The sequence below is a fragment of the Notothenia rossii genome (assembly GCF_949606895.1).
Source record: "Notothenia rossii genome assembly, chromosome: 4".
Classification (NCBI taxonomy): Eukaryota; Metazoa; Chordata; class Actinopteri; order Perciformes; family Nototheniidae; genus Notothenia; species Notothenia rossii.
This window is the reverse complement of record NC_136902.1, coordinates 10,330,530-10,354,208: the sequence shown is the minus strand read 5'-3', so window position 1 is coordinate 10,354,208 and position 23,679 is coordinate 10,330,530. Positions and strand designations below refer to the sequence as shown.

The 23,679-nt window shown below is 39.7% G+C and overlaps 2 protein-coding genes across 5 annotated transcripts in view; one reads left to right on the top strand and one right to left on the bottom strand.

Annotated features, from left to right (window-relative positions):
• LOC307035871 (G-protein coupled receptor 182-like) overlaps window positions 1-11,314 on the top strand; it is a 16,764-nt gene extending 5,450 nt beyond the window's left edge. The window contains exons 2-4 of one of the 3 annotated variants that reach the window (XM_079675699.1): window positions 5,871-6,007; window positions 8,321-8,743; window positions 9,762-11,314. In XM_079675699.1, the coding sequence (XP_079531825.1) occupies window positions 8,363-8,743; window positions 9,762-10,853 (1,473 nt within the window). In that variant the 5' untranslated portion in view covers window positions 5,871-6,007; window positions 8,321-8,362 and the 3' untranslated portion in view covers window positions 10,854-11,314. Of the gene's footprint in view, window positions 1-5,870; window positions 6,008-8,320; window positions 8,744-9,761 lie in introns of those variants that run through there. The other 2 variants (XM_079675700.1, XM_079675703.1) reach the window with 2 other exon arrangements.
• The window catches only part of LOC307035872 (proteasome subunit beta type-3-like), a 24,620-nt gene extending 941 nt beyond the window's left edge, over window positions 1-23,679 (bottom strand). The window contains exons 1-2 of one of the 2 annotated variants that reach the window (XM_079675705.1): window positions 23,116-23,679; window positions 64-248 (exon numbers count right to left, since the gene is read on the bottom strand). In XM_079675705.1, coding sequence (XP_079531831.1) covers window positions 64-242 — 179 coding nt within the window. In that variant the 5' untranslated portion in view covers window positions 243-248; window positions 23,116-23,679. Of the gene's footprint in view, window positions 1-63; window positions 249-2,577; window positions 2,882-23,115 lie in introns of those variants that run through there. The other variant, XM_079675704.1, reaches the window with a different exon arrangement.

The following is a 23,679-nucleotide window of genomic DNA, read 5'->3' as shown; positions in this document are numbered from 1 at the left end:
TACCCTGGTGTTCACAACTGTTTAGCCACTTTGAGAGAACAAGGTGGAGGTCTACACACTCACACTGTCTGAACATCAGTGGCCAGTCCTGCCAGCCCAATATACAGCTTATCTCCCATGGGGAAGATCTTCTGGAAGTCTGTGGTGACCATCTGAGCCTGGATGCCAAACCTCCGGTCCGCTGCTATTGCCACACAGTTCTTCCCTTGCATGGCCATGACGGCCCCTCCGTTATAGGACATAATAGACTGGATGAAGAAGGAGAAACGTAAGAAGAGTTAAGTTAGTCAGAGCTTAAACCATTGATAGATCAAACAACTGATTAAAGAGACAAATCAAACTATTTAAACATAAAGCTCATTTTTAAGCACATTCATTGAAATAAAAATTAAGTTTAAGTTGAGGCCCTTCTATACAGCATAACATGTAAAGAATATCCTAAGAATATGTATTATTTGCAACATGCAAATAAGATACTGAATAATGTTGTCCTCAAAATAAATGACTGAAATCTATGTATTTCATTTAAGGACCAAAAACATGACTCAGGGTTATTTCCAACCACCCAAATGTGTAAACATGGAGCATAACGTTCATCTAAAATCATTTCAACAATCAAAAGAAATAAAAGTAAGATAAAATAAAAAGTGTAGTTGTAGAACATTATTATTGAACCAAAGTCTTTATTATCCCGCGTTATACATGTTTAAATGTAATGATGTATAGTGAAACCTTGTTGCTGGGTTGTTAAAGTTGTTGCAGTTGTCTGCTGTCAGTGGACTCACATTAACAAATTGCTGACTAGCTTAGTAGGTTGAAGCTTTAGCTAACCCAGGGGTCGGCAACCCACGGGCCGCATGCGGCCCTTTAAGCCCTCTGCTCTGGCTCCCTTGAGCTTAGACAAAAAATAAGAAGGAAATAAAATAAAAGTATTTGTAGGACTATTTATATTTTGTTGCACGGTTGAAAATGTTTCGTATCTTGTATTTTGAGGTGATACTGTGACACATAAATAAAAAACAAAACGGTTTTAATTAGGTCAACTAAAATATGCGTCACATCCTGCTACGGTCCCGCGCGAGCGCCTTTTCCTGCGGGTGAATAACCTGACCCCCGGCTCGATGAGCGAACTATGGATAAATCAAAGAAAAGTAACGGAGGAACACAGGATTTAATTCTGTGTGGACAGAGTTATATGCTTTCACAGCAAACGATGCTGGTTTACCGGTATGTTTGATATGTAGAGAGAAGTTGTCAAAGGTGCAGCACTGCAGCCTTTACGTATCGAGAAACAACGGGAACAACACGGAGAGGAAGACAGCTGACGATCTTCAGTCATAATTCAATGGGGTATGTAATTTATTTCAGAAACACTTTTTGTTATATTCCATGGAATGCTCTTAACATCCCGATAGCAATGAATATATTAAATGCTTTGACAATAAATACATACAAAAATTAATCTCTGGAAGCCGTAGCGCTGTAAAAAGCACGACCAATCATCTGAGCCGGCCCGGCTAAAATAACTGGATGACCTACCTGCCTGTCAGCCTGTCAGCCTTCCATCTGTGCACACATTTATCTCGTGCGCGTTCGTGTGTGTTGGAGGAGGGGCTCTGTGAGGAAGTCTGAAGGAAGAGGCATATTTTTTCCGGTTGTGTATTTTCAAATTCTAGCGCACTCGAGCTGGTTTCTCCATTGTTACCTACCCTACCTTTAACTATTTTTAGGATGCAGCTATATGTTTTATTTATTTCAAAGTGGGCCCATTTTAATATTTGTTTTCCTTCAAATATGCAGAGGACTCCCCAAGTGCTGTGTTTAATTTATTTTAAAGTAGGCCTGTTTATTCTTTTTAATTCTCCTTATAGGAGTTCTTTGTTTCTTATTAGAGGTTAACAGTTTTATATAATGTAATAAATAGCCTAATAAATGCAAAACAACTGTAGTTTTTGTCTGATATAACAATAAATACAACTTTATTAGCTATCAAGCTATGAAATATGTTTTGCGGCTCCAGACAAAAAAATGTTTTGGAAAAAGGAGCAAAATGGCTCTTTTGTTCAAAAAGGTTGCAGACCCCTGAGCTAACCAAACTAGCAATGTCTAATTAACCAAACGTTAGCTGATGTTGACCCAAACGCAACATCAGCCCTTTAAGTGAACCGGATTTATTGAATCATAATGCCATTAAAGTGAATTTGGGGAATGATTGTAACAGTTAAGTTAGCCTACAAGACACAACGTTAGCTCGTTTGCAGCTAGGTAAGCTAAGTATTTAGCATTGCAGCTATGCCCCGGCTACCATCACAATGAAATGTTTTGTATAATTAACTAGAACAAGGAATATATTGAAACGTTTAGAGTTGTGAGATTGAAGTTACTTGCAACCCCAAACTTAAAATATGTTTTCATTGAATATTTGCTAAGTTTAAGCAGGATGGAGAAGTCTATAAGCTACCTGGCTACCAACATTAGCTTAGCCATCTCTTGTAACTGTTACCCTTAAATACTAGTTACATTTGACCATTTACCTAAAAACACATTGGCATGTGATCTAATGTCTGGTGCTCTTACCATTGTGAGTGTGTTGTGATTTTTTCACGATATCTGCGGCGTGCAGGTTCATTTAATTGTTTGACATAGTCGGTATCCTCCATGATTCCTGCGTTGATGAATGATTGCGTTTTCACTTCCTGACCTCCACTTGAATTTCGCGCGTCATAGAAGTCACGTGACTGAAACCAAGCTATTGAGGAATACCTGGAATCCTGAATGGTTAAAGTAATTTATTGCAAAGATATTTACAATTAAATCTAATTCGGGTCACTTTTGACACATGTTGGTTGTATGTTGTGTAACAAAGGGTTAACATGACAGCTGTGATCAGTGATGCAAATTAGTCGCTTTTTGGCGCCTCCTGCTTTTTTAACGCTGCTTTGGGTGACTTGTGTAATTCGTGGAGAACCGAAGAGTTTTCGTTTTGGGGGGGGGGGGGGTCCGTCAGTCCGTCCGTTAGTCCGTCCGTTTGACGGGGACAACTTCTCAGTTCAAAAAAGAAGAAGAAATCTAGATTGCAAAATAATTAAACAAGCGAGTGCCTGTTTTTCCTGGCCAAGGACAGGTTCCTTGAACAGGCTGTCCGCGGGGTCTTAAAAAGTATTAAAAGTTGATAAATCAATTTAGCGAAAATTAAGGCTATTAAAAAGTATTAAACTGCGTTTTCCAAGGTATTAAGAAGGTTCACACCAACGACAACATGAAACACCCTCTAATTTACTGAAACGACATGTCGGGAAACCCCACAAGGAGGCCCCATGCATAGCGCGCCGTAAAATGCTGCTTATTATTTTAAGTTTCGTTGCCTTGCTCTGCTCTGTGTGTGTGGGGGGGGGAGGGGGGGGGGGGGGAACTAAACGACTACGGTAACGGGTCCCAAGGTGGGTAGACCGGCATACGCAACGCTCTGGGGGTCCAACGGCTCCGTGTGTGCCCTATATGATCATTTTCTGATAACGATTAAATAGCCCGCCTCCCTCTCCCCACGTCTCCTGCTGCTGCTGGGCTGTCAGAAGAGGGGGAGGAAAAGAGAGGCAGTCACCGTTTATTAAATATTATTATATTATTATACAGAGAACAGAGTCGTTATGAATTTTTTTTTAAAGCTCAATAAATAACAAAGAAGACCTCTGACCGGCACTTTTCTAATTTTGTAAGGAAGATTTAAACTTTAACGGACATGTTGACCGGCGGAACATTTTTTTTACGGAAACTGCAGCACGCTGCACGGTCCCCTCGTTCCTTGGAAGAGGCGGAGAGGTGGGTGTTTTTCATCTGCTGGTGGACTACCTGAGAGATACAGCAGGAGAACACGCCGTCCACCGCGGAGAATAAACAGAAGGGCAACCATGGCAACCATGCTCCGGGGTCTTCTTCGCTGCTTTTGGTGTATTTCGGGCGGCAGCAGCGCCACTTACAGGCCTGACATATGTACTACATCGTTTCCAGCATTTCCAGCGGTCTAGTGTGAACGGACACGTTAATGAATCGAATGAGTGTGAACGGAAGCCTTTTTTGCGCTTGCGTATGCGTTTTACCGTATGGGTCCTTGTGGGGCCGGGGTCTAAGCCAAACTGTATCCGGTCACAGAGATCTGCTATTTTAAAGTAAAGTCAACACATATAGACCCTAAATATAGTCTATATTAAGAACGAGAAAAGTCTTAACATATATATCCTTTTTTGTAAACATATGACAAATGTGTGAGGGTGATGACGTCAGAGCATCGTCCTATGTGCCAGGGCTTAGCCCCGGACAGCCCCAGCCCAATTTAACCCCTGGGTATTTGTGAGGGAGCTCCTATATGGCATTACCCCGCTGAAGCTCACCAAAGTTTAACATATTTCATAGTTCAAAGTTTTGTCAATTGTTTTGTTTATTGGTCAAATACTGGTTTCTAATGGTTTCTGAGGAGTTTTACTGGAATGAAAGAGCACAGAGTACAGAAGCAAAAAAGCAGCATACTGCATTAAACCTGACCTTCACAGAGAGGTTGAAGTTCATTTGGAAAGGAGGCTTCAGTAGTCTGTCTGCACTCTGTTTAGTTTTGCAATCAATATAGTAAATGTGAGGTAAAGTGTGTTGCCAATGTAACCGGTTAGAACTCAAAGTTGCGATGAGGTCTTAAAATGTATGGAAAGGGTCTTAAAAAAAGGTCTTAAAAGGTATTACATTTGACTTCAGGATTCCTGCATATACCCTGTTGAACACAACACGAGTGTAACGTGTCTTCACGTGGTTATTTCTTGTCTGAAAGGATTGTAGACTAGACTAGAGTGCTTACGGAGAGCACCGGAACGCCGCTCCAACTCTTCAAATATTGCAGTACCCATAAGGAGCCGTACATGCCGCGGTGTTTGCGTGGCTGTGTCTTTAGTTGTAAGCACAGGGGCGATCTGTTGTTATTAGCATCTGGTTAGCTAGCTATGCTAACGAATTTAAAGAGCTTTTCTAAAACCAGGTGGAAGAGAGCTCTCTCCTGAGAGGCTCAAATAACCTCAGCTCAGTGAGGTTAAGGCACACCTTGATATGATCATTATTATTAATGAGACATTAGAGATGAAATGAAAAACAGGTATAAAATACTATATGACAGTAACAAAAAAGTTGTTAAAAATAACGAGAATAGAGTTTAAAAGGGGAGTGATTTGTAAAATATCCAAAAAGAAAAATCTGCTTACAGTTCTGTTTCAAATGGGTGTTGAAAGATGTACCCATAGATCTCCTCATGTTGCTCTCAAAGTGCACCAGATTGATGCTTTTAACTTCAATATTAAAAAAAAAAACATGCCCCCAGACCCCCCTAGAGGAGGTTAGGTCCACCCCACTTAAATCATGTTCACATGGATACTAAATACATTTGCACACATCTTGTGTCCATATCTTTCTGTTTTGGTGGTCATGCCACACCGTGCACATGCATGCATGCATGCGCGAGTCATGGCAAGATATCTGGATTAAGAGGTTGCTTTTTCTTTGCACAGCATGAAAGAAAGGCCAAATGAATTGGCTGTGATTTTAGTTTTTTTAAGCAGAGGTTGAGTTCAATAATTTGTACGACCCTCGGAGGATGTTGTAAACATTGAAAGGAAAAAGGTTCCCCACCCCTGCTGTAAATAATAATAAAAAACCTTGATTTATAATTTAACATCTCTGTCTCCTATTGATCTGAGTATATTATAAAGAATAGCCAGTTAATTGAAGCATTATAGCACAGGCCTTTGTCAGATGGTATATTACGCTGTTTAGTTCTCTCTTTTTTCACCATACCTGTGTTTGCATCACTGTGTGATGTTCACTCTTTTGACCAGTGGACAGTGAGGACTATGGAAGAGAAGATGTGATGGCTTTGTGTGGAAAGCTGCCGAAGCCAGCCTGTGTCCCTCATCAGTCTCTCCAGGCAGCACCCAGCTATTCTTCCATCTTGCAGATGGAAAGACTTTGATATGTGAGTAATAACTAACTTGTGTCTAACATAATATTGAATGTGGTTTAGTAAAGTATTTAAAAATACCCCACATTGTACATGTACAGGACAATCAGACCTTGTTCAACAAAGATCATCAGACAATTGTTTTGTCTTTGAGGTACAGCCGCAGCAGAGAGTCTGAGTTTGAAGAAAACTCTAACATTTTATTTAGTGTTGTTTAATCAATCAATATTTACTGGTCTTGAATTTCCTCACTGGATTACAAAATGCTCGAATGTTATTGTACAGGGACATTATGCAGATTTAATTACCTGAAGATGAAAATATAGATTCAGCGATATGTACCATTTTAAGGAAATAGCAATTAAGAATTGACCAAGCATATCTTCCTCTTCGAAATCCCAGTTGTACTTCGCTAACACGCAGTGCCTGGGAGGGTGCGTTTGATTGTTCTACCCTTACCCCCCTGTTTAATGGTGTTATCTTTATTGCTACCCCCTTCCCGTCAATGTATAATGTTGGTCCACAGCGCAAACGTATTAGTTTAACAAAATCTGCATCTAAAATTGTGGCATAGATACGTAATTTTCCCCTGTGCAATTCCAGTCTCACATCTCACATCACATCTTCATAAACAAATACCGGAAACAGACCGAAAACATGCCATACTGCCATATTTGCCTCTGAACGTTGAAAAGTGCATGTTTCAGGCTTATCAATTAACAGGAGGAGGGGTCACAAACATAAGAGCAGCTGTTAAATAAAGCTCTTCTGACCTTAGCTGGCATGTGGGTAGATATATATTAATGCTGCCCATTATGGACACAAGCAATTTTCACCCATTTATTAATTATATGTTTTAAATTTGAGTGTTCCTAATAATAAAAATAATGAAATTCAATAACATGCTTTAACCACTAGGTGTCCCTTTATATCAGCTGTGCACCTTTATGGTGTAAATACAGCCTATCTACCAATTGGGTCAAATATAAAAGTCAGCCGAATTAGTGTTGATCCTGCAAGGAGAGGTATTGTGTGAAAATAAATGTAAGATGTTGTTTAATTGCTGATATATTTATGATCCACGTCACGTTTTCAGTGTTGGCGGCAGTTCCTCATGTTTTTCTAGAAGTCTTCTCATCAGGGCTCTATAAATAGAGAACTACGGCAGATATGTAATATTTAATGCAGCCGAACCGTGTATTACAATGCCGTTATGTGGTGACTTTCAAAGAGAAAAGCAAACACACTCGGAATAAAGTATTATTTTATTTTTTTTAAATGTTTCCGGTATTTGTTAATGACGATGTGATGTGAGACTGGAATTGCACAGGGGAAAATTACGTATCTATGCCACAATTTTAGCAACCACCTTGGTAACAATGAAAACGTTCTACCGACGCAATTTCCTGAAGTAATCTTCGTAATAACTAGCAAACTAAAGATCATGTACATCCACTGCACACATAATCTGAAATAACAACTCATATTTCTCGCATCAAATGACATCAAAACGCATTTTAATGGCCAAACTAACTTTAAAATAGGCATTTTCCACCGAGAATAAAAAGAAGTTCGGCCATGTTTTTTTTTTCTGACATAGACGCCAGCCATTGGAATGAATGGTGAAAAAAAACGTACTGTAGGGATCTTACAATTTCAGAGGCGTTTTTGTAGAAATACTACGTCCTACGTTGTGGACCAACGTAGTTATTACACGTTTTTTTGTGAGACTGGGTTGGACGCTCCCGCTCTTTCGCCGCCGCCTCCTCTGCGTGCGCCTATTATTTTTTTTATGTTGATCATTTAATTTAATGATTGTCTCACAATCAAATATGATATCTCATGTGGCTGCAGGGAAAAAAATTATGCAATAGTCTTTCTTTTTCTCCATGATACTGTCAGATATCTTTTTGTAAAATCTGTTTCCTGGTATTAATTAATTCTGAGCTAGATTTCTACTTTCTTTTTCTCAAGGGTAGAAATCCACCGGAGTGACACAACTATACGTTTTCATAATAATCTAATAATATTGTTTATGTGGCATATATCGGCAGCAAATGACATTTATTGGAAAAGGATTTAACAATTAATCTATTATCCGACAATAAATTCTAAATAATGCTTTTCTATTTAATATTTTTTTACTTATGAGCAATAAAATAAAGAACGAAATAATTTACAGCTTGTACATTTGAATAAAGGAATTCAATTAAATAGTGACGAGAAGCAGCAGAAAATGGCAACACCCACGTTTCTATGTCCTGTTCTCACATGAGTGTTGAATATACATTTTGAAACACATGCTTATATTGCATAAAACCTGTGTAGGCGTTCCTGGATTTCTACACCACTCCCCACTACCAACTGAGGATGTCCTGTCAAGTGTGTGTGTGTGTGTGTGTGTGTGTGTGTGTGTGTGTGTGTGTGTGTGTGTGTGTGTGTGTGTGTGTGTGTGTGTGTGTGTGTGTGTGTGTGTGTGTGTGTGTGTGTGTGTGTGTGTGTGTGTGTGTGTGTGTGTGTGTGTGTGTGTGTGTGTGTGTGTGTGTGTGTGTGTGTGTGTGTGTGTGTGTGTGTGTGTTAATGAGAAATGGGAGGGTAGTAGCTCCTGGCTGCTTGATTGCTCAGATATCCGTTAACATCAGAGCTGGAAGGATTCATCTGGTGGCTTCAGGCTTCACTCAGAAACACAGCGAGGCCTCAGGAGGGACCCTCACCCCTCTTCATCTACACAACGCGGCTCTTTACAACAAGGTAAAGTAATATATTTTGTTGTGATGTAACAACCTGTTTCCACCATACATTTCTAAATAAAATGGAAAACCTATCCACTCGAGGTCAAAGTCTAACTTTAGCTATTCAAGCCTCTTGCAAGAGTTTTGCAAGTCGAGGGTTACCATCTAGACATCAGACTTTTAGTGGCATCATGGGTAATGTAGGCGTCATGCTTTTCTTAGAGAGAGAAAAGGCATGTACACTACAGTAATAAAAAAGTTCTTGATATTTAGTCCTTTGTGAGTACAACAGTGTTGCTAAATATGTGCAGTATTCTACTCTTTAAAGGACCATCGTGCAGTATTTCGGGGAACAATACGCAGAAATGTAATAAAATATACAGAACTATGTTTATATTACTGTAAAATATAAAGATAGGGGAAAGGGTCCTCACGATGGAGTCTGAATACATGTTGCACCACCATGTTCCTACATTGGTTTAGACAGGACAAATCAAATGCTCTCTAGTTAGTGTATTTCACGCTTTAATGTTGTTCTACGACATGCTTGTAAAGCTGCGGTAACACCAGCCGCCTCCTGAGATGTATTGCTTTTAAAATATTGCTATGTTAGGGATGGCCTTTAAACTAGGTACATTTGGTGAAAGATACAACGGTCTCTCAAAGGGACGTGTTAGCCTTTATTCAGTTTGGCTGCAATCTGCAACTAAAACACCAGATGTCGCCAAATCCATCCCACTGCTCCTTTTAAATGACAAAATTTGCAATGAGTCAGCAAGTATAACTTAAACTAAACCAAATATTGTCTCAAAGTGAGACATTTATAACTTCCATCTGACGTTTTTGCTTCTCTATTCTTCTCATATGTTGAGGCTTTAATATCCGACTCTCAAACTGCTTTTTGTAATATTCCAACCCAGCACGTCTCCCACCCTCCTCCTGAGTTTCTGTTGTGTAACATAATCAGATTAACCCCAGAATAAACCTGAACTATTTCCAGTTATATGAAACAGTTTTCCCTCTGCTTTTCACTCCAGACCATGAGCGCTCACGAACACAACGCCACGCTGGATTTATATAATGACACATTATGGTTCATCCACTGCACCATCGACCTGGATTCTGTCAGAGACTACCGGCGCATTGCCCTCTTCCTCATCTACCTTTTCATCTTCATGGTGGGCCTGCTGGAGAACGTGCTGGTCATCTGGGTCAACTGGCGCCGACGCCACTCGGCCAACGGGGTCCTGTTCTGCATCCTCAATGTGAGCCTGTCGGACCTCATGGTGATCGTGATCCTGCCGTTTTTCATGATGGAGGTGACCATGGACAAGGTCTGGCTGTGGGGTCGCTTCCTCTGCAAGGTGACCAACCTCGTTTACGCGGTCAACTTCTACAGCAGCTCCTTCTTCCTGGCCCTCATGACCGTGGAGCGCTATCTGTCCCTGACCAGACCCTCGTTTCCCGCCTTCTTCCCCGTGCTCGGCCGCCGCCGCTGGGTGCTCTGCGGAGGCCTTTGGGTGCTCTCCTTGTTCCTGGCGCTGCTGGAGAACGTCCACGTGGATCTTCTGGAGTGGGACGAGCCGGGCTGCTACATGTTGCCTGAACACAACTTCACAGAGTGGTTTGTCTCTGTAGGTTTCCTCTGCCTGGTCTTCCAGTTCTTGGGCCCCGCCGCCGTCATCATCACCTGCAATGTGCTGATTGCTCGTGCGATTCGGACGGTGCCGGATGTTCAGGGCCGGCGGGACGTGTGGCTGGTTCACGTTTACTCCCTAGTGTTCGTCCTGTGCTGGTTGCCCTACCACTTCGTCATGTTCCTGATGATCGTGGATGACATCGACTCCTTCATCTTGAGCTGCAACACGATGGAGGTGCTCTACTTCTCGTTTAGCGTGGTGCACAGCCTGTCTCTTTTTCACTGCGTGGCAAACCCCATCCTCTACAACTTCCTCAGCAAGAGCTTCCGAGACAACCTGGTCAACACCGTGCTGAGCCAGTTACCCAGAGATGGAGCCGGGAACCAGCTGGGAGCCGGGACCAACGCTCCCAACGGAGGAGGGGGAGACCCGGGGAAGCAACGCAAGTTAAGTAACGCCAGCACCAGCCAGTCCGATGTTGGATCATAAATAAATAGAAGCTGAGATGAGAAAACTTCACTAGACGTTTTCTAGAAAGATTTGACAGAACTGAATGGAGATTGTGCAGATCATGTCTTTGGTCAGAGACTCATTGTGATGTTTGTTCCAGTCTCACTCTCATAATCCATTTCCCGTTATGTTTTTGTTTTTTACCATGTATCTGATCACAGAGGAAGGCAGGAAATGTTTGAAGTGCTTTTTTTGTTGTTGTTCAAAGCTGCTCAATTCCCACAGGAACTCATGGCAGTCTCCAAGGTCTCCTGGCACAGAATAACCGTGCCACAGCAGGAATGTGTGAAAACAAAGCTGATCGTGCCAGATAATCCTCATAAACATCTTGTGTTTAATTTTCAACAGATAAATCATTACTTCATTCTTATTTATCTGTTCCAGGATGCTGCTGTAGTCTAAATTTGCTGTAACATATAATAAAACTTCATAAAACACTGTTAGCGTTTAAGCTGCAAAACCTGAGCTTGCACTTTATCACAAAGAGCAGAAACGAGCTTTCGGGACGTGAATGTTTTTAAGCATACGTTTATTTTGCTAAAGAGACATGTTGCTGCTCTTGCACTTAGTTATCTCCCTTCTCACAGTCTTTATTACATTTACTTCCATTGCTGTCCATCTGGAATGTGTCACTTTCAACAGTTTAAATGATAAGGAGGCAGAAAAAGGAAAAGGGAGTGTTCTTCCACACATGGCACAATAGCAGGAAGAGACCGCAGCTTTTAAAAAGGGCAAAGGTCACGTGCCCCTGGAAGCAGGAGGTTCACAAAACTGCACACATTTCTTCAAGTTCATCACTGGAAATCTGATGATGGGTGTTTTTTGTGTGGTTCAGGACACTTTAAAAGGTCGTTAAAAACCGATAAAAACATCATCAGGGGGTGATAACAGTCTTCCAAAAGGTATTTATTTAATTATTTTTAAGAAACCATATTTTAAAAAAGGCCAACATTCAGAACATAGCTTGAAAAACAGATATGTATAAAGGAAAATAACAGTTACACTGCCATCATAAATAGGAGGTAAGACACATATCACACAGAAAGGTGATGGGCATTTAAATATCTATATACAGTACGCTCACACGCTCTAAACAAGTGAACACAGCATGTGGCTGAAATGCACATTCTAAAATCATATAGAAGGAAACATTATTCAACATAAAACACGTTTCATGATTCAATGACAAATAAAAAGCACTCGAGTCTTAAGTGGATGGTCATGCTGTACCTGTGGTGTCAATGTGACTGCAACTCTAGGAAAATAATTGATATGCTACAATGAGCTGCTACTTTAATAACAGTGTTTATAACAATTAAAGTTATAAAGTTACAGACTCAATCGGAGTAGATACATATGATACACTGCCATCAAGTGGTTGCTTTTTATCTTAGTTCAAAGAGACACCTCAGACTCAATGAACAGCATCCGACAGATTATATATGTCCAGTACACTCTTAAAGTATAAACATGTACCTTCCCGGATATTCCGGAATAAGACCCAAATATATATATATATATATATATTATTATTTTATATATATATATATTATTATTTTATATATATATATATACAGGCTATATGAAACATTTGTATTTATTTGTATTCTTACCTGAAGAGAATGAGGTTATGTGTTTGTTTGATTTTGTTGTGTGACCAAGCCGACTGTTTGTCTTGTTGTTGTAATATATCGTATGTTATGTGATCTGCACAACTGTAATGAGACACTGTCAATCACCACCGCTCTGTCATCTCTGTTTAATTTGTGTACGAAAATCAATAAACAAAGTTTATAAAAAAATAAAATAAAGTATAAACATGTTAAAGAGGTGACGTAATAAATGGATAAACATAAAAGTAATGTGTTATTTTTAAGATTTAGCAATCCAAAAGATCAATATTCTCCTACTTTTTTTTACTTAAAACTTGTGATAAACTGAATATCTTTTGGTTTTAATTTGATGATGTCACCTCAGAATCAAAATGTACTTTAAAAGAAATGTTTTGGCATTTTACATCAGCAAAAAAGATAAATAAAAATTATACAATAGTTCCAGCCCTATTCTATTGATAGCAGCTTGTGGTCCACGACAACCAGACACAGGAAGTGTCAGCGAAGCGAAGAAGAGCTCGTCATCATTGCCATCTAGCTCCACAAGTGAAGCTGTATCCGTGGCCGTGGCTGTGCAACCTTCTTCTCCAGCCAGCCAGGAGGAAAGGCTGGATTTAGCTGTGCCCGGCGGTGGTCCAACAGTTCCCCCAAGGGCCCCAACCGATAGGGGACTCAATGGCGCTATTGAGACCCCCGACGCCAAGATCAAAAGCTATATTATAGCAACCGGTCTATAGTCCTACCAGCAGGGCCGTCCCTCCCTACAGGCCGATCATGCAGGCTGCATGGGGCCGCACATTGCGCAGGGGGCCTCAGTTTATGAGCTCGGCTTGTGCGCAGTTCTCCGCACACACACCCCGCTGACAAGCGAGAGTGAGAGTGAGACCCCATTTACACGGGAACGTTTGCGTTTACGCACTGTATGCGTTTTCCAAAAAGTATTCCGTTCACACGCATTCGATTCATTTAACGTGTCCGTTCACACGAGACCGCTGGAAACGCTGTAGTACATATGCCAGGCCTTTAAGTGGCGCTGCTGCCGCCACAAAATACACCAAGAGCAGCGAAGAAGACCCCGAGCACGGTTGCCATGGTTGCCCTTCTTTTTATTCTCCACGGTGGAAGGCGTGTTCTCCTGCTGTTATCTCTCCGGTAGCCCACCAGCAGATGAAAAACACCCACCTCTCCACCTCTTCCAAGGGACGAGTTTCCGTTAAAAAATGTTTCCGCCTGACAGCATGTCCGTTAAAGCTTAAATCTTCCATACAAAATTAGAAAAGTGCCGGTCAGAGGTGTTCTTTGTTATTTATTGAGCTTCAAAACAAATTGATAACGACTCTGTATAATAATATAAGAATAATAAACGGAACCTCTCTTTTCCTCCCACTCTTCTGACAGCCCAGCAGCTGATCTCTGAGCAGGAGACGTGGGGAGAGGGAGGCGGGGCTATTTCATCGTTATCAGAAAATGATCGTATAGAGGCGATTAGACGGAGCCGTTTGATCCCCAGAGCGTTCCGTTTGCAGATATATTCACCTTGGGACCCGTTATCGTTTGCGGGGTCCATTTCTATCGTTTTGTTACGGCCTCGTGTAAACGAAAGGGCTATGCGCAATAGAAACTATGCGGATACAACCCGTTTCGTCCTCGTGTAAACGGGGTCTGAGAGGTGACAAGGGGAGCACATCTGTAACCCGACCCCGTTGCAATTAATCGGCATCTGACCAATCACAGCTTTGATATGGCCACTAGTGCATGTTAAGAGATATGGCGAAAAGACCGTTTCAGTCAGGCGCAAGCAAGAGGGAAAAAAAAAAAAAGTACAACTTGCGAATGTTGTATAAGTCAAACGTCAAACTTTTGCCAATTGCCATATTAAAACATCAGCTGCAATTCACGACATGAAGAAGGCAGTCTCTGCATAGCATATTGGCTAATGGAGATGCAGTTATTTCCAGCATTCTTTATTTACCATTCATTCAAGTATTTTATGCCTTTTATCTGCTAATGTACAGGAGGAAGAGTGATAAACTGTCTGTCTAGTTGGCTTACATAACAGTTAAAGTTTACAGCCTAAAATAAATTGATATTTTCCCCTCTTTTATTCATTTAGTCAATTTATTCAACAGTCAATTTGCACATTTCATGGTGATGCTCAGCCTCTCCCCTAACAGTCATCATCATGTCAACCACAACACAGAGAAATACTGCTAGAAATGTGTGTGTTGATACATTGCTGACAGAGGGAACTACATTTGAATACAGATTTAAGAAATATCAGTTTTTGAGCATGTCATAAGCATGTTTTGTCTTGACTATATTACAACTATATTATAATAAAATAATATAATATTTATATTATTGAATTGATTATGATGATTATTATTATTAGTAGAAGTAGCATTTGCATTAATTCTATTTTAATCTTTTTGAGGCTAGTATTTGGCAGGAAATGCAGACGTATTCACCTGTAAACGCATACTGAACGACATACATGCACATTTACCTCACTTTATAAAACAGTAACTGTGTTGATAATAATAATAATAATAATAAACAGGAATTATATTTGCAAAGTACTTTGTTTCCAAAAACTAATGTTTTGCACCGGGGCCAATCCCAACCTTGTCACGCCACTGGGTGCAGCGGTACATGAGCGCGCCGGCGTGCGTCTTCAGGTGGCAGATCATGGTGGAGCGGCCTCTGAAGAAGCGCAGTCACACTTTGCGGAGGTAGGTGAAGTCCCCCGAGTGTGCTAAGCGTTTGCCACAGTAGCGATACCGAGGATAGGCTGTGGATGGAACCTTGAAAAAACGTATCTGGCAAGCTGAAGCTCATCCATCCCCAAACCCAGGTTGCTCATTTTCACAACCTCACGCTGAGAGGAGGAAGAGGCGAGGTACTCCAGAGGCTGGTCAGCTTTACATTTTTCAAACCAGCCCGGGACCCCCCTCCTCCACCAGGGCCTCAGTGCTGTACAAGCCGAGGTGGTACCAGGGGCGGATCTACCGGGTGGCATGGGGTGGCAACTGCCACCCTAAAAAATAGCCATGCCACCCCAGCTGCCACCCCAGTTGGCAGCTTTGTTTTGAAATAAAAGTTGTGGCTCATCTGACATTTATGAGAGAAAATCCCTAATGTCCGAGTGCAATTGAATGCAGCACAAGACGTGAGTCTTGTAACCCCTCCCTGTATGGGATTAGTTTTCTTTCATAAAGATAAAGCAACATTTTCTCAGAATCAAGCTAAACTAAGAGTTTAAGAGAGAAAAAAACCGAGTCATGCAAAATTAATTTAATTTCCAAAATAAAACTATAAGTTGCAAACAAATAATTTGTGTAATCATGTAAACTACAGTATAAGTCTTTTTCTTTGTTTTAACATAACTTTTTGTTTTCAGTTCACTTTGCTTCTTTCTCAATGATCAGACTTTTGCTCTCGCTGCAGCTCTTCTCGTTTGCCTCCCTCATTTTTTTTTTTATTCTGACACGAACGTCCCAGGTGGGCGGGACTTTCAGGGGTGCGTCCCCATTGGCTACTCAATTTTTGAGTGACAGCCCAGTCCTCCAGCGATTGTACAGTGCGGTGCGGTAGCTGAGCATGGACAGAACACCTCCAGAAGAACCAGCATTTCAATTATTATAATACTACAAGTGAAACTAGAAAATGCATTTACTGCAGAAAATGCGTGCAAATGCTGTAAACTGTGAACATTTGTGATTGAATTTAGCTGAAAATGCAGAAAAAGCTGAATATGTTATTAGCAGGGGTTTCATGTCCCCCATATAAAAAATCTAATAATCCATGCCCAAAATGCTAAAACATGCACTTGTTGTGTTAAACATACTTGTCTTGAGACAAAATGTGTATAAAGTTGTCGAAAAAGTGGTTTCAAAATATTATTTAAATTATCAAATAGCTCTCGAACATCCCCTAAAATGGCATTTTTCTCTTGTCCCCGCTCCTTGGTGACCAACTTGCATGTCAAATATAACATTTAAAATAGGGATTTTATTTACTTTTATTTGTATTATTCTATTGATATATGTCTCTTGTAATGGTAAAATCAATTTTTTAAATCATAAAAATATTTTAAATAACAGTAATTTTGCACAGAAGGTGTGTCCCTCAACATGCGTTCAACTCTGTTACCCAAACCATTTTAGATTGACACAGGAAGTGAAAAAACTGTAAATCAGATGACACAGTGGAAGTGACATCAGCAAGCAATGTGCTAGACCAAAACTAAGTCCTCTCTTTTATTTTTCATATTTTTACAATCTTTTCAGTCTTAAAAGAGTGTGGCACTCTGACCCACTCAACCCTGTTACTGATATTATCAGAATAAAGCATATTAGTTTCAAAGTTATCTTTCTTGCATTAGATATCCAAGTTTGTCCTTGCATTGAAAGTAGCATTACATGCTACATCTAGCAATAATTCCTGAGGTTAAAGCTCAAATTAGCATTGATTTTCAACCCTGTTACTTTCAACCCTGTTACTATACTTAGAGTAACATGGTTTGATGGTTTATTATCTGTTTTTCCTAAATACATAAAAAAAATTATAAAATAAAAGGTTCATTTTTCAAAAATGTTGGTGTCTAAATTGTCCTCCAATTCTGGAATGACCCAGAAAAAGCTTAATATTAAAAGAAAAGCTTTAAAAAATGTATAAACAACAACATGTTTTGCCTTGATGTCCTGAAATAGCTGAATAATGTAATAGTTGAATGGTTTCTGCAGCTGAAAATAGGCTGAAGGAGTTAAATATCAGATGTAAGTAGTAGTGAATGAATATGTGTTAAGAAGAGAAAAGAAAGTAAAAAAGGCTTGGGAAAGCAGCAGAATATTTTGACTGCAAACTTTTCCACTAAACCAAATGTCACCAATAATGTATAAAATATTTGGAACATGTTGAAATCAGTATGAAGTCTCCATCAGAAGAATAGGCTGAGACAGTCTGTTAAGTACAGTATGTTTATCAGTGTTTGTTTCTGTGCTGAGCACTTAATCATAACAAATAATCATAACACCTGTGTGAGCCCAGAGATCAAAGCTTTCAATCTGCCCAGCATCACCATGGTTACCAGCTGCAGTACTGAGTGTCATTAAGAATGCATTGAGGATCATATCTGACAATTTTGCCACCTGTTCAAAAACTATCGCTCCTATCAAAAATGAACAGACCGTGAGAATCAGGGAACCCCAATGAACTGATATATGTTTTTTTGGGGGGGGGTTTTGTGTGGTAAATGTGAAGATGAGAGCAGTTTGTCTAAAGGGTATTTCTCTCTGCTCTGAAGAACAATCCGGATATCTTTAACATCAATTGGGAGCTAGGTGGACTTTTTGTCTCTTCATGCCCTCAAGAGGCATTTTGCTTAATATTTGTTCTCAATCTTTTTTTTTTCAACCTAGCTTTTCCTACTTTTTTCATCAAAAATTATGTCTGAGGAGTGTAGGGTTTGGGAATTATGGCAGGTTTAAAACATTTTTCTGGGAGAATTTCAAGCACTCCTGCACTCTGTTTTGAGATCAAAGCACTCTAGACTTAACGAGCTGCGCAATACACACTAATGTTAAAATCTGAAAAAGGCCTCCCTACCAAGCTCCAAACTAAGTTAAATCTCTCAAAAAGTGTAAAAGATATCAAAGATCTGAATAACAATTGAATAGCTGAAGGTCTTGTGATCATTTTAAAGTTGGAATGAAGTCTCTAGCTGAAGGTATGTGGAAGCAGAAGCATTTGGCGTAAGGTGTAGTTAAAGAGGATTTGAAGAGTCGTTCCATTGACTTCCATGTAAAAAAAAGAGTTTAAAAAGCTGAATATTTCAAAAAGTATAAAATATTTTTAAAATGTTGAAAATTTCCCATCGATTCCTGAAAAAGCTGAATAGTTTAATATTGTAATGGTTTCTGTAGCTTAAAGTAGTCTATAGTTATGGAGAGCCAAAGTATTTGCTGAAATAATCAGAAGAGGAAGAATAAAGATTCAAAGAACTATAGTGTAATGCTGTAAACAGCATTCGCAATAAATATATGTAAGTATTGATCATTTGTGTTGTTTGTGCTGTACTATACGGTCTGTTTCGTTATTGTGTTAAGTGAGAAGTAAAGAATAGCCGTGCTATGAAAGTCAGCTTTTGCTACCTTTAGATGCATAACAATGCAAGCTAAGTAGCCTAACATAGTTAGCTACATAGCTAGCAGTGAGTGAGCGTTCAGACACCGGCACACACACTAAAACGGACTTGTGTGCCTGACTCTACCAACAGGATTTCATGATTCTGTTTAGATATGCAAGTATAAGCCATGATAGCTTATTTATTAACACACTAATTTGATTTGAAAATCAATGGAGGCTGAGTTTACTACTTCTCTTTGTAGGAAAACCTCGTCCATGACTGCCCCTGAGCTGAGTTTTATTTGTTAACTTCATATTTTTCATTTCCTAAAACATGTATTTTCCTCTCATATTAACAGTGTGGATCATTGAGACAGCGTGGCGTCCAGAGGTCTTATCCCGTTTTCCCACTTCCTCTGAGGGGACAGCACGGAGGGGGGGCATGAAGAAAGACCTGCACCAGCTTCATCCACGCGTTGTTGTTATCACTGGCTCAGTGTCATTTCATTTGACCAAATGTCTTTACATATACATTTAATAGATTTAATTATTATCCACCTTTTTGTTTTATGTCTTTTATTTAAAACATTCTTTGAGACTTCTTCTTCTGGTTCAAATTTCAATAAATGTAATTTGTATAATCACTCTTTTGTCTTTATTCTACATGAAAATGTTAGAGATTCCATTTAAATCTGTTGATTGTTCATATCTTCCTCAGGCTAGGAATAGTATGTTGAATTTGTAACGCTAAATGTATATCATCTTCTCACAGGATATAGCATGAGACAACACCGTTTTTATCCATTGTGTATGAATGCTTCAGCTCTTCAGACCAACATAGTAAGATGTGAGCATGGTCCTAATTGTGTTGGTATGCAACCTAAGTCTGGACTGTTTAATAAAGCAAATCTGCCATGTTTATATTGTAGAATTTGTTCAATTAAAGCAGTCTTTAATAGTTTGTCCTAAACATAGCAAATATGATTTTGAAATGTAACATTTATTTGAAAATATAACAGTATACAGTTTATATTGTGTATCACCTTTAGCTTGAAAATACATAGATGTGTTTTTTTTTATCTATAAAATAAATAAATATACAGACAGACACTTTATCAATCCCAAATTGGGGAATTATTTTTACAGCAGCAGTGTGTTCAGGTATTAAAATATTTAAAGTTGGAATAAAGTATGAACTACGCATCAAAAGTATAATGCACAGCAATCCAGAAGATGAGTCCGATATGTTCATGAAAACTCCCCAGGAGACACCGACACTAACGTGGCCGAGTGGACTCCGGAGTTTGCTGCGTGAGTTACACTGTATGATCTGTGGTGTAGTGGGCTGTCACTCAAAAACTGAGTAGCCATTGGGGACGCACCCCTGAAAGTCCCGCCCACCTGGGACGTTTGTCTCAGAATCGAAAACAAAAAATGATGGAGCACAAACGAGAAGAGCTGCAGCGAGAGCAAAAGTCTGATCATTGAGAAAGAAGCAAAGAGAACTGCAAACAAAAATATATGTTAAAACAAAGAAAAAATACTTATAGTTTAGATGATTACAAAAATGATTTGTTTGCAACTTATAGTTTTATTTTTTAAATTAAATTTATTTTGCTTAACTCAGTTTTCTTTTCTCTTAAACTCTTAGTTTTGCTTGATTCTGAGAAAGTGTTTCTTAATCTTTATGAAACAAAACTAATCCCATACCCCCGGCCTGGCGCGAGCATGGAAATATGATTGGCGGCGATTTCATTTGAACGGGACGGCGCAAAACGAGAAGCATTCGGATTCGGACAGTCTAGGATTCGGAGAGTCTATGATTCGGACCCAAGTAGATGGAAGGAATGAGCTATTTGCGGTCTACAATGACAGAGAAGAGACTGTCATGTTTGGCTGTACTCAGCAGCGTTGAATCAAAACGCACTAAAGCTGTTGATCTCGATACGTTTGTGAGGCGTTTTGCTGAACAAGATGGTAATCGCCGCCTTCAGCTTTAATAGGCATGCCAACTTGATGCTCTGCTCACGGATGACTCGATGAGCATAACAAACTGTTAAGATGATGACCTTATGTGTGTATATATTTTTTTCTTTGTGGGGGTCGGCCCCCAAAAAACAGTTTTGAGTCCTGAGAAAGTCAAATAAGACGTAAAACTACACTGCCCAGCCAAAAAAAAGTAACCACCTTGATTTATGTAAGGACTTTCCACTGGATAATAACTGCAGTGATATATGTTTTAGCTGAATACACGTTTTTTTAAACCTAATTGATGCGGTTATACACTTCTTTAATGTTTGTTCTTTCTGATAAAGTCAAGGTTGTAACTGTTTGCAGTAAAGTCGTGGGGCGCTGAACTGTTCCTTTGATTCTTATGAATCTTGATATATGATATGAAAGTAATTTGTCTTTCAAATTTGAAGGAGGGGGAGCAAGCATCTTGAGGAACATTCATCATTAACTCCTCCAAAAAATATAGTTTATTCAATAATAAATGAATATGTGAATCATAACAGTGATTGACAGCTGATAGGAATGATATAATTGTTAATATTATCATATTCATTCAGAGAAACATCGATGAGACAGTTAATTAATGTACTTATTGCAGCGGTCTGCATAGATTTGGTACCCCTGCTCTAAGAGTGAAACAAACTCATTTAGTTATTGTTCAGTTAAAATTCATTAAATGATGTCTGCCACCTTATATATTTATATTTAAGGCTTTACTGATGTGCCACAATAATGTATCCTGATGTCAACAAGTCCTCCAACTCATACGACCAAATAGGTCGATTGTTCAGGCCCAATTATTACGACCAAATATGTTGTTTATTCAAGCGCTTAATACGTCCTTTAATTACTTTTTAAAGTGTTCGCCCTTTAGTGCTCCCGTTGAATGCAAACGTTACAGATGGTCGTTTATTCACAAATAACCCTCTCTGTAAAATCCTAAATTGTAGGATAGTTTGGCCATTAAAACACGTTTTGATAGCGAGAAGTGTATATTGTACTTTTAGAAACCACGTCCAGTCGATATGTAGGATCTATAGTTTGATAGATATTACAAAGATGATTTGATGTATGCGGCAGCCTCCATGTAAAGTTACGGGTTGAAAACAGTATTTCCGGTCTCGACGTTTTCATAATAAAACCAATGATCAAATGATTTAACAGTGATATCTGCAGTACTCATCAACTGAAAAACATCAGTCTGTCCTTGTTAATTATACGATATTTATTGGTTTAAATTGTGTACAATGCTTTTGTGTTTTTCTCTTCCGTTTCTGAGAGACCCCTTTCTTTTTTCAGAGGTTTTGATAGGCTAAAACATTGCCGCAATGCATGTCGGGATATGGTGTTTATCCTATATGAAATTGGAAAAACATTTTTTAAAAACAAAATAATACTTTATTCCGAGTGTTCTTTTCTCTTTGGAAGTCATCACATAACGGCATTGTAATACACGGTTCGGCTGAATTAAATATTACATATCTGCCATAGATATTTATTTATAGAGCCCTGATCAGAAGACCTTTTGAAGACCTTTTGACAAACTGTAAGAAATGCCGAATACGAATACGTGACGTGGATCATAATTATTAGCAATTAAACAACATCTTCCATTTCTTTTCACACAATATGTCTCCTTACAAGGCTTACAGTATCAACACTAATTCGGCTGACTTTTATATTTGATCCAATTGGTAGAGGTTATATTACACCATAATGGTGCACAGCTGATAGAAAGGGATTTTTTGTATGAGTAATGCAGATATCACTGTGTAATCATTTGACAGTGAGGGGAATATATCCGGTTTTATTATGAAAACTTCGAGACCGGAAAACTGTTTTCACCCACGCTAACTTTACATGGAAGCTGCCACATACAGAGGCGCGGGAAGGTATTTGGAGTGGGGCTGCTGAGGTGCTGGACTCCAGTGAACACTATTACGGGCACTATAGAGCACGCACAAAAAAACTCCCCACACGCAAACACACAGTAAACCCGCGACTGTTACAATGAAGGCTCGATAATCAGCTCACGGCATATAGGCAGGGGTAAAGTGCTATTTTTTACAAGTGGGGAGCGGACCTCACCTCCTCTAGGGGGGTCCGGGGGGATGCTCCCCCGGGAAGTTTTTTTTTAAATATTGAAGTTAAAAGCATCAATCTGCTGCACTTTGAGAGCAACATTAAGAGATCTATGGATACATCTCTCAACACCCAGATGAAACACAACTGTAAGCAGATGTTCTTTTTCTTTATGGATATTTTACAAATCACTCCCCTTTCAAACTGTATTCTTGTTTTACTGCCATATAGTATTTCATAACTGTTTTTCCTTTATTCTCTTATTTTTTTTATAACTATAATGATCATATGAAGGTGTGCCGCGGAAATAATCTTTTGAATAATTTTTTACCAAACCGTTTGAGACCCACTGAGATAACTTAGACTAAAGTTAACTATCTAAACACTCAGAGAGTCCTTTAGCTCACCTGAGCCTCTCAGTCTGAGAGGAGAGCTCTCCTCAGCTTGTTGTGGAACAAACAGCTCCGTATGTCCGTTAGTGCAGCTAGCTAACCAGATGCTAACAACACGGTCCCTGCTGCTGGCACCGGTCCCTCTCTCTCTCCCCCTCTCTCACACACACTAAATGCGCTATTTCCGCACACACACAGAGCCGCGAGCTTGAATGACACAAGCACACTTTTATTTCCATCCAACTCTCTGATTGGTCTGGTGTCTTGCCTCTGTTGCATTCACTGAACACGGGAAATTACAGTCCTGCCGTCCTTTCTAGTGTCTTGATGAGGTTCACGTAAAGCACGGTTAATGTATTATATTATTGAGGTAGAATTGTCCGGGGCTACAGAAAAAACATTCGGGGCAGGCCAAAATATCATTTTACCAACAATGTGGAATTTATTGGCTACATATTACACAGATTATGCACAGCGGGAGCAGCAATAACCGTCAAATAATAATTCAGACAGGGGAGCTCCGCACCCTCTGCCTGCCGCTAGGGGGTGCTGCAGTGCCCTCAGCACCCCCCTTCCTGC